Here is an 11,826-nt window from a genome sequence, read left to right as displayed (position 1 = left end):
TTACAACATTTCAGGTGGAGCCCTTTTATCGGTGTTGACACAACAGCAGGATAAAGACTTGAATACAGCTTGAAAAGCTTCAAGTAACGGTGCTAAATTCTCAGGAATGCAATGCTTTTGATTTTTGCTCAAAAGTACCGCAGGGGGATATGTATATATTGGTTAAAGCTCTGTGTGCTGGAAAAAATAGGCTTTATTATGTGTGGTCAAATTTAGTGTGCAAAGTTTCACTGATTTCCATTTTTGGTCATCTTAGCTCAAGTACAGTGCAAGAGAGCTCAGGTCACAGAATCAAGTGATCGACTATGTGAGATAGATGGATAGATGAAAGGAATGAGGGAGGGAAGGAAAAAAGGAAAGTGGGAAGGAAGGAAATTGAAAAAAAAAAGCCCTCTAGCAATCAGCAGGTTCCCTTCATGTTTGACTACAATTCTAATGATCCTATTCAACTGCAGTTTTGGTCACCACGATGTAAAAAAGATGTCAACGTTCTAGAAAGTGTGCAGAGAAGAGCAACAAAGATGATTACGGGTCTGGAGGCTAAAACATATGAAGAATGGTTGCAGGAACTGGATATGTCTACTTTAATGAAAAGAAGTGTTAGATTGGGTAATGGATAGGCACACACAGGCTAAGTAACAACAGTTCTTTATTAAATGCAACAAGTGAGAACAATCCAGCGAAGGTTGAGTCTGACAGCAGCCCTTTTATAGGGAGCTGTCAGACCCTTTGACCAATGAGATTAAACCTCTGTTTCCGCCGGAGACATGATAGCAGTGTTCTAATATCTCAGGGGCTGCCAAAAAGAGGATGCATTCAACCTATTCTCCAAAGAACCTGAGGGCAGGACAAGAAGCAATAAGTGAAAACTAATCAAGGACAGAAGCAACTTAGAATTAAGGAGAAATTTCCTGACAGCACAATTAATCAGTGGAACAACTTGCCTCCAGATGTTGTGAATGCTCCAACACTGGAAGTCTTTAAGAAGATGTTGGATAACCATTTGCCTGAAGTGGTATAGGGTTTCCTGCCTAAGCCGAGGGTTGGACTATAAGACCTCCAAGGTCCCTTCCAACTCTGTTATTCTACTCTACTCTACTCTACTCTACTCTACTCTACTCTACTCTACTCTACTCTACTCTACTCTACTCTACTCTACTCTAATAGTATGGCCACCTGAGGGTGATGGGAGATGATTAAAATGTCATAAAAACACCAGTGTAGGAAAACATGTATTTTCAAGCACCTTCAACTCACGGTGCTTGCTAGATACTTGTCACCATTTCTCATTTTTGAGAAGCAGACACACACAAAAAAACCCCAGACATTTTAAAAACAAAGAGAAACGTGAGATAAATACATTTTCTAAAAATATTGCGAGGATAACCTATGACAGTGCTTTAGGATAAAACCTTGTATTTCATTGCTTCTCGGAATGTCTATCCTTGATCCCCAAGAGTTACAACTCTCAGAAAGGTGTAGTTCTTATATATGTATAGTTAGAATTTACAACACGGTCATGAATAGAGATAATTCTTTTGGGAGTACTTCGTGCCTCGCCTTTCCTTCCGGTTTTTGTTCTCCCAATCTTTTCAAAAGAAGCTTAAAAAGAAATAATGGGTTCTGCCCAAAAGCAATACAGCTAAAAATATTGGCACCAGATAATAGAATTTCCTGCCTTTTCATTAGTGACTCATTGAATCCCAATGGCAGGAGAGTCAGTTTGGCCTAGTGGTTTAAGGCACCAGGCTAGAAAGCAAGAGATTGTGAGTTCAAATCCTGCCTCAGCCATGAAAGTCAGCTGGGTGACTTAGACCAATCACTAGGAGACTGAGAGTTCTAGTTCTACCTTAAGTATGAAAAGGTGACCCCTGTGTGTGTGTGTGTGTGTGTGTGTGTGTGTGTGTGTAAAAATATGGGGGAGGGGAATAGCGGCAGGGGTGAAATTCAGCAGGTTCTGACAGGTTCTGGAGAACCGGTAGCGGAAATTTTGAGTAGTTCGGAGTAGTTCGGAAAACCGGCAAATACCACCTCTGGCTGGGCTCAGAGTGGGGTGGGAATGGAGATTTTGCAGTATCCTTCCCCTGCTACGCCCACCAAGCCACACCCACAGAACCGGTAGTAAAAAAAAAAGGAATTTCACCACTGGATAGCGGGTTGGATATGTTTGCCGTGTTGAGTTACATATATATCCCGTATTTATTATTTTTACAAATAACGCAGCAAACATATCCAACTTAGCTTCCCCCTCCTATTTCCCCCCACATTTTAGCTATATAAAATGGCAGCCCATGGGGTGGGTATTAGCCTATTGCAGTGCTCCAGTGAACGGGGAAGACAGTACTGCAATGGTGGAACATTCAAATACAAAACCTGCATCCTGGAACCAGAGATAAACAGATACCAATAAAGGAGAATATTTGTAGTTCGTGGTTGAGATGAGGAGTTCTTAGTACTCTCTGAGTTTAGTTGTTTTCACATCATCAGTGCTAGTAAGGAATGGGGTTTGCTCTCAGTTTATATTCTGGTAGCTTGCCCTGTCAATGTCAATCAAATGAATATCGAATAACACCAGGATTAACACCAGACCAACAATAAAAAAAGTAAACAACATTCCAATCGGCCGAACAAGCTAACATTAAACAGCCTTCCAAGGCCACTCCCACCAGGGCAAACCATCCCATTCCTTATTAGCACTGATGATATTACCTAGATTGGGTAATGAAACGTCTACAAGGGCCCGTCATAAATACTGTATTTTTCGGAGTATAAGATGCACCAGAGTATAAGACATACCAAGATTTTGAAGAGGCAAATTAAAAAAAAAGTTTTTTGCACTCTACAGACCTCCCAGAAATGGCCCGTTTTCTTTTTTCAAAAAAGGGCATGCATAGCCTTTAGGAAGCTTATAGTGTGCTCCTTGGGGCTGGGAAGGGGGGGGGGGGGCAAAATTGAGCAAAACATGGCACGTTTTTCGCTCACTTCTGTCCTCCCCAACCCTCAGAAGCACACTGGAAGCCTCCTAAAGGCTATACACGGCCATTTTTGCAAAGGGGATGGGGTTTCGGGTGGCAAAAGATGCTGAATTCTGTGTATAAAATGCACCCAGATTTTCAGCTGCTTTTTGAAGGAAAAAGGAGCATCTTATACTCCGAAAATATGGTTTTATTTATAAATGAATAATAAATAAATGAATAAATAATAAACAAACAAACAAACAAACAAACAAACAAACAAACAAACAACCAACAATCCAGAAGGAGAAGCAGGCTGAAATGGGAGATCTTCCCCTCAATCTACCGTTTTGAATCTTTCTCTCCCCCTCCCCAAAAGGCCACGGGGACAAAATGGTGCTGAATGAAGAAGTTGTACAATAATCTCTTTCGCAACATTTTTATGATTGAATCATTTCTGGAACCAACAATGTTTATGCCTAGAAGCGTCAATGGATCAGAAGCCTTTTAAAACTAATCCCAGAGAGAATACCAACAATGAGTTTCTTCACATGAGAGAGATGAAGCACGGGGTATTGATTGAGTAAGAAATTTCCTTGGGTGAGGCCTGATTACTTATTCTTTATTTTCCCCATCTGTGCTTTCTTCCTTGTTCAGAATTGAGATGACAAACCAAAGAGAGAGAGAGAGAGAACCTCCTTTTTATGCTCGAAATCCGCATTTCTGGGAGTCAGCTTTGAAATTGCTAAGGCAAAAAAGCACCAGTAATCCTTGATTGGGACTGGAGTTTTGGCCATCAGTTTAGGCACCAGGTGACTGGATTCAATTTTACAATTGTTTTATGAGAGTTGTTAAGCGAGAAACCATAATTGTTATGTGGAGCATATGGTCATAGAGTGAATCACGTGGCCATAAGACAAACCCATTTTATCCAGTAGGAGATTGGAAAATGGTAAAAAAGTCTCAAATTGCATTTATATGACCATGCCTACTTCTGGTTTCTGGTGAAAAAATACCCATTGCAGGCAATGTGTTTACTTAACAACCATGACATTCACTTAATGACCAATTAATGACCATAACATTCACTTTAAGATTGCCACATTTTGTTTGATTGTTCACATGGGTGCCTTGATTTGCGACCATCATGACATACGACAGAAATTCTGGGCTCCATTATCATCATAAGTTGAGGACTATTTATATCAATGATAGTGAACCTATGGCCCGGTCTGCGGAATGCAACTCAGCTCCACCACGCTGGCACGCATGCCTCCCACCGGCCAGCTGGTTTTCGGGTCTGTGCCATGCATGCGCGGGGGGAGGGGCACATACGGGAGATGTGCATGCATGCTTGGGGAGAGAGGGTGCACATACAGGGGTCACACATGAATGCACAGGGATGTGGGGCATGTGAAGTTCATGTGATCATGTGTGTGGGATTAGCATGTGCATGCATGGGGGTGGGGCACAGGTGGGGGTGAGTCATGTGTGCATGCGTGGGGCTGGAGACTGCGGGGGGAGCGCATGCATGCATGGGGGCAGGGCACAAGGGTCACATACACATTGCATTATGTGTGTGTGTATGTGTGTGTATGTGCGCTTTCAGCATGCAATGACAAAAAGATTAGCCATCACTGATCTTTATATTTAAAAGCCTTGCATTCCTGGCCAATAATGGTGATTAATCTATATCTATCTATCTATCATCCCTCCCTCCCTCCCCTCTCCATCCACCTATCTACCCATCTACCCAGCCATCCATCGGTTTGTGTAAAGAGGCAGTCTTATAGATGGGGTGGTGCAAAGCTTCATCAAAAGAGGAAGAGATTTCAGACATATGATCAGATTCAAGGTGTGGTTTCAGTGGGAAGCCCTTTAAAAACAATCACGAATTCTTCGGAAGGTGTGCTAAGACTTGTCTGGGCAAGGTTGACTGGATGAGAAGAATCCATTAAGAGAATCCTATTTTGAAAAAGAAGGCAGCCAAGAACTTTGCAAAGGAGACTGGGCTTTGCAGTCACTTTGCTTACATTTGTTCAAAATCGGTTCTATTACCCCTGGAGTACGTTTTTAAAAAGTGCCAAGAAGGGAAAGAAAATGAGGAAGTAAGGACGAAGGACTGAAAGCTCAGAAACATCATCAAATGTTGAATTTCCAAAGGAGAGTAACCCAGAGGGAAATTGTCAATTTAATAACTGAGAAGACAAAAGTTCAGGATCTGAAGAGGTAACATACCAGAGAAGAAACTTAAGAGGTAAAATACAACTGGAAAGAGCAAGGAAGCTTTCTGAGGAGACAGGAAGGAGCTATCAAGTATATCCTATCCTTTTCTGATTTGGGAAAGATTGTTCTTTTCTCCATGGCTGCCCCAACAGGCATAGAATGCTTTGCTGAGGATCTTCGCTGTTCTATTTGCCTGGAGCTCTTTTCAAACCCCGTCATACTGGAATGCGGGCACAACTATTGCCAGGCCTGTATCACTCGGTTCTGGGCTGAGATCCCTAACAACCTCAGGGAGGATATGCCACCAACACTTCCTACTTGCCCAGAATGTCGGCGTGAGATCCCCGGTGGCAAATATACACCTAATCGGGTGCTGGGACAGCTGGCTTGCAAAGCCCAGGAATCTCTTTTGGTCCAGGCTGGTGATGAGGAGACCAACGGGGATGAAGATGAGGAGATGCAGGGGGAGAAGCTTTTTTGTACTGAAGATGGGTGCCTGGCGAGAGCTTTACAATCAGACCACTGGGGCCACCAGTGTCTCCCTCTGGCTGAAGCTGTGGAGCACTTCAAGGTCAGTAGAAGGGGCTTGTAGACTCGGTGACTAGGAAGAGGGGTCCAGAACAGATGTTCTTGGGGTTGCTGATGGAAAATGAGAAGATATAGGTTATCTGAAAGGAAGCAAGGCAAAGCAACTGAGTGTTAGGGAAGTGAGAGCAACCTTAGTTTTTGAAATGGAAGTACAACTTATTGCTTAACAACCATTTGTCTGAAGTTGTGTAGGGCTTCCTGCCTAAGTAGAGGGTTGGACTAGAAGGCCTCCAACGTCCCTTTCAACTCTGCTACTCTATTCCAAAACAATGGTATTCATTAAAAAAAAATGGCCCTCACATCTATGAACTTTGCAGTATCTCCATGGTCAAAGGCTTATGATTCGGATACTTACGACAATTGTAATCAACAAGATTGTCATTTGGAACTGTCCCAGCCGGCTTCTCACATGCAAAGCCAATGTTGAAACTGGCAAGGGGTTGCAAATCAGAGTTGCACGGTATTTCACTTAAACTTTCCTCAGCCAAGATTGTTGGAACTTCCCTCATGAATAGGCAAGATCTCATGATGTTTTTCCTTAACGATCGCTTCATTTAGCAATGGAGTGGCTGGACCCAATTATGATTGGGGACTGCCTGTGGACAAGGGACTCGTTCCTCACCTGTGGACAAGGGAGGCGGTGGCTCAGTGGCTAAGACGCTGAGCTTGTCGATCAGAAAGGTAGGCAGTTTGGTGGTTTGAATCCCTAGCGCCATGTAACGGAGTGAGCTCCCATTACTTGTCCCAGCTTCTGCCAACCTAGCAGTTCAAAAGCATGTGAAAATGCAAGTAGAATAATAGGGAATACCTTTGATGGGAAGGTAACAGTAGTCCGTGCGCCTTGGGCGTTTAGTCATGCCGGCCACATGACCACAGAGATGTCTTCAGACAGCGCTGGCTCTTTGGCTTTGAAACGGAGATGAGCACCGCCCCCTAGAGTCAGAAATGACTAGCACGTATGTGCGAGGGGAACCCTTATCTTTACTTGTGGACATATTGAAAAATAAAGCTATTCACTGACTATTAGTTATGCTAACAAAGATTAGACAGGTTTATTTATCTATTCATTGAGCATAATACATTCAAAGAAAGATAAAATATTTAAATTAGTATATATTAAAAAAACAATAACTATATAACAAATATAAGAATTAAAACATGGAAGGAATTTAAAACACTTATATTTGAGGCCCAGAAAGTAGTGATCTGAGTAGTTGCATTATCGGTCAGGAACCAATTATCTGTTGTACATGGTCCATCAAGATTATGGCAAAACAGATTCAGGATATGTAGAAACAATGTGCCACCAATTACAGTGTCTGGGGGCTTTTTTCTGGTGGGTTTCCCAGAAACATCTGGCTATCCGCAGCCTCTGGATCACAGAGCATTATACTGTACATTATGTTTTGAACTGGGCCTTGTCCAACCTTTGGAGCTGCTAAGTGTGTTAAACATTTTGTGGGCCTCTGGTAGGCATTTGCAAATGTATATATGCGTGGGTGTGATTCCCAAACCAGCTGCCAGGATTGTGCAATCAGTTGCATAACACCGTTTTTCAAAAGGGAAACTGCTGAAATTCTTCCTCCTCTCTTTAAGCCCTCCAGACTTCTATCAGTTGTTTTTATTTTCTGGGGAAAGGTAGACAGAATGGCACTAAACACTAAGCAACTGTCACCCCTCATTTCTATAGTTTTGCGAAAACCTTTAAGGTTTTCAGAGCTCTGACATTCTTCTCCAGCAGGAGGCTGGTAATAGACTGCTGCAGGCCATCATCTATTTCATTTTTTACTACGCGGGGGATCAGAAAGAATCTAAAACTAAAGTACTGTGTTATTTATCCATGTTCAAGTCTGATCAGATTATTGCTCTTCTTCGATAGGGTGCTTTACTTTTGAAAACAACGGAATATTTTGCAGCAAAACTTAAATCCCTCTGTCTTTTGGGAGACAACCTTCTCTTCATCCTCAATAGTGTTTAGCGTTGCAAAGTCTGAGCAGTTTTTGAGATGCTTGTTTTGAATTCCACCAGTGTGGTGCCAGACCGATTTTGACATGTATGCAGCATGTGGATTAGACTTCTTGGGAAATGGGGCTGCAACACATCTGGAGGGCCCCAGATTGAGGGAAATTGTTCTGGGATTTCTCAAGACAAAAGTTTGCTGTGTCTATACCGAAGGAGTCTGTTTTGTGGTGCTTATTGTGCCATTGTGTAGCTCAGCAAAAATTTATTGAAAAGTGGCTTAGCTAGTCTGCCCTTTTGATAGTTGCCCTTCCTTCCTTCCTTCCTTCCTTCCTTCCTTCCTTCCTTCCTTCCTTCCTTCCTTCCTTCCCCTTTCCTTTCCTTTCTTCTGCTCTATCTCTTTCTCCTTTTTCCAAATGAAAAGTAGGAATGTTAGGAGGAAATAGAAAAGGGGGCTCTGGAATTTTTCTTGTTTTATACAACTGCATTCAGAACATTATAGTTAGTCCTGATAGAACTGTGCCATTGCCAGCTATAGATACCTACCACATTTCCTTGAAAATAAGACAGCGTCTTATTTTCATTTGTCCCTCCAAAATAAGCGCATGGCCTTATTTTCGGGGAGGTCTTATTATTTTTGAGGTCCATAAGGCCCCTTAACTGCTGCCTGTGGCCCGTGGATCAGCTAATCCAGAGAGGGCTGGAAGTTTTGTCTCTGTTTCCGGCACACTCTTGCCAGCCTAGTGTCGCTGGGCCTGCCTCTCTTTTTGCGGCCGCCACTAAGAGAAGGAGCGTGGTAGTTGGGGTTTGCAGGAACGGCAGTATGCGTGGAAAGGGCATGTTCCCCTTTCTGCCCCAGGAAATGACGGGCACTGGCTATGCATGCAGTTAAATATTTTAGGGGAAGTCTTATTTTTGGGGGAGGGCTTATTTTATGTGCTCAAAAGCCTGATTGGGCTTATTATCTGGGGCGGTCTTATTTTCGGGGAAACAGGGTATTTAAGCTTTTCCCACCCTCTTTTGTATACAACTGTTAACTCACAATGCAGGCATAATGAGAAGAGGGCAATTCTTCCACATTACCTTTCTATATGTCGGGGATTTTGTTTTTTACACACTAATCAGTTGTGGCACAACAGAGAATTATTTAACAGCAGTCTGAAACACTGCAATTCAGTCTAATGATCAATTTATTAATATGTTTCTCACACGTCCCTGCCAACTGATTGCTCATACTTTTCCTTCGGTTTTTTTAAAAAAACACAATTATTCACAAGCTTTGAGCTCTTGTTTCGCAACTCCGGACAAACAGTCCTTATTAGATGTGATTTCGTTTCAGTCCCTTGTTGCGTTCTTCACCATGTAAGCTAACCTTTGGCTACCACACCCAGCACTGACTGTGGGAGATCCATATTTGCCTTATTCACCTCTTCTCCTTTGCTGCATGTTGAACATTAAGTGAGAATTATTACATGTTGGGAGATTAAAAAAATAACCACAAGAGAAACAGTTCCAAACCCAGAAAAAAAGCCAGAATGAGCCAGGTGTCACATCAGCTGGTTAGATGTTTGGAAGATTTGTTTTTTTTTTTTTAAAAATGAGTTCTGAATGTCCATCCAGATACCTCCTATATTATCTCTAACAGTTAGCATAATTGAAGAATGAGCAAACATTTTTCCAGACCAGCTTCAAGTTGACTCATCCTTCCTTCCTTCTGAGGTCGGTAAAATGAGGATCCAGATTGTCGGGGTCAGTAATAAACACCTAGAGAGGGCTGTTAAGCATGATAGCTGTATTCCAGTATTTGAGAGGCTATCACAAAGAGGAGGGGGTCAATTTATTTTCCAAAGCACCAGAAGGCAGGAGACGAAATGATGGAAACTAATCAAGGAGAGAATCGACCTGGAATTAAGGAGAAACTTCCTACTGTAACAGTGAGGACAACTAACCAGTGGAAAAGATTGCCTTCAGACATTGTGGGTGCTTCATCAGTGGAGGTTTAAAAAGAGATTGGGCAGTCACTTGTCTGAAATGGTATAGGATCTCCTGCTTGAACAAGGGGCTGGACTAGAAGACCCCCAAGATATACAATACAATACAATACAATACAATACAATAGTAGAGTTGGAAGGGACCTTGGAGGTCTTCTAGTCCAACCCCCTGCCTAGGCAGGAAACCCTATACCGTTTCAGACAAATAGCTATCCAACATCTTCTTAAAGACTTCCAGTGTTGGGGCATTCACAACTTCTGGAGGCAATCTGTTCCACTGATTAATTGTTCTCACTGTCAGGAAATTTCTCCTCAGTTCTAAGTTGCTTCTCTCCTTGATTAGTTTCCACCCATTGCTTCTTGTTCTACCCTCAGGTGCTTTGGAGAATAGTTTGACTCCCTCTTCTTTGTGGCAACCTCTGAGATATTGGAATAATGCTATCATGTCTCCCCTAGTCCTTCTTTCTCTTAAGCTAAACATACCCAGTTCCTGCAACCGTTCTTCATATGTTTTAGTCTCCAGTCCCCTAATCATCTTTGTTGCTCTTCTCTGCACTCTTTCTAGAGTCTCCACATCTTTTTTACATCGTGGCGACCAGAACTGAATGCAGTATTCCAAGTGTGGCCTTACCAAGACATTATAAAGTGGTATTAACACTTCACGTGATCTTGATTCTATCCCTCTGTTGATGCAGCCTAGAACTGTGTTGGCTTTTTTGGCAGCTGCTGCACACTGCTGGCTCATATTTAAATGGTTGTCCACTAGGACTCCAAGATCCCTTTCACAGTTACTACTACTGAGTAAGGTATCACCTATACTGTACCTGTGCATTCTGTTTTTGTTGCCTAAATGTAGAACCTTACTCTTTTCACCATTGAATTTCATTTTATTAGATAGTGCCCAATGTTCAAGCTTGTCAAGGTCCTTCTGTATCTTAAGCCTATCTTCTGGAGTGTTGGCTATTCCTGCCAGCTTGGTATCATCTGCAAATTTGATGAGTTCCCCATTTATTCCCTCATCCAAATCATTGATGAAGATGTTGAAGAGTACTGGGCCTAAAACAGAGCCTTGGGGTACTCCACTGCATACTTCCCTCCATGTAGATGCAGTTCCATTGAGAACTACACGTTGAGTGCGGTTGGTCAGCCAGTTACCAATCCATCTGGTAGTGATGCTGTCTAACCCACATTCTTCTACTTTAGTAGTAGGTTATGGTCTACCTTATCAAAAGCCTTACTGAAGTCCAAGTAAACTATATCAACGGCATTCCTCTGGTCCACTAATTTTGTCACATTATCAAAGAATGCAATAAGATTAGTCTGGCATGATCTGTTTTTGACAAATCCATGTTGGCTTTTGGCTATTACTTTGTTTGCTTCTAGGTGTTCGCAAATTCGTTGCTTGATTATTTTTTCCAGAATCTTTCCTGGTATTGAGGTTAGGCTGATAGGTCTGTAGTTTCCTGGATCTAATTTTTTCCCTTTTTTGAAGATGGGAACCACATCAGCTCTTTTCCAGTCCTCTGGTAGTTCCCCGGTGTTCCAGGATCTCTGAAAGATATAATTCAGTGGTTCTGAGATCTCGTCTGCTAGTTCCTTCAGAACTCTGGGGTGTAATCCATCCGGTCCTGGTGATTTGAACTCGTCTAGGGTAGACAGGTGCTCACTTACCATTTTCTTCCCTATTTCAATTTGTGTTCCTAATTTTGTGGTGCTGCTTTTGATAGGTTGGACTGTTTTATCCCTTTGTGTAAAGACAGATGCAAAACATGAGTTAAATAGTTCTGCTTTCTCCCTGTTGCTTGTCACCTTCTTGCCACTTTCTCCTAGCAATGGACCAATTGTTTCCTTAACTTTTTTCTTGTTTTTAACATGTTGGAAGAAGCTTTTTTTGTTAATTTTTACTTTTGTGGCAAGCCTTTCTTCATTGTGAGCCTTAGCTTTCCTCACTTCATCTTTACAGGCTCGGGCTATTTGCTGATATTCTGCCTTAGTTATGTCCCCCTCCTTCCACTTTTTATACTTACTTTTTTTGTCTTTCAGTTTGTCAGATAGTTGTTTATGCAGCCATGCTGGTTTCTTTTGGGAGCTGTTGTTTTTCTTCTTCA

At 42.2% G+C, this 11,826-nt stretch overlaps 1 protein-coding gene across 2 annotated transcripts in view; it reads left to right on the top strand.

The window, feature by feature from the left end:
* The first annotated feature begins 5,190 nt into the window (after positions 1 to 5,190).
* The window catches only part of LOC309382136 (zinc-binding protein A33-like), a 29,015-nt gene continuing 22,379 nt past the window's right edge, over positions 5,191 to 11,826 (top strand). For both annotated transcript variants that reach the window (XM_081933645.1, XM_081933644.1), the window contains exon 1: positions 5,191 to 5,751. In XM_081933645.1, the coding sequence (XP_081789771.1) occupies positions 5,317 to 5,751 (435 nt within the window). In that variant the 5' untranslated portion in view covers positions 5,191 to 5,316. The remainder of the gene's footprint in view (positions 5,752 to 11,826) is intronic.

The sequence above is a fragment of the Natrix helvetica genome, assembly GCF_964273705.1.
Source record: "Natrix helvetica genome assembly, chromosome: Z".
NCBI classification, from domain to species: domain Eukaryota; kingdom Metazoa; phylum Chordata; class Lepidosauria; order Squamata; family Natricidae; genus Natrix; species Natrix helvetica.
The sequence above is the reverse complement of the archived record's forward strand: the minus strand, read 5'-3'. Positions and strand labels throughout refer to the sequence as shown.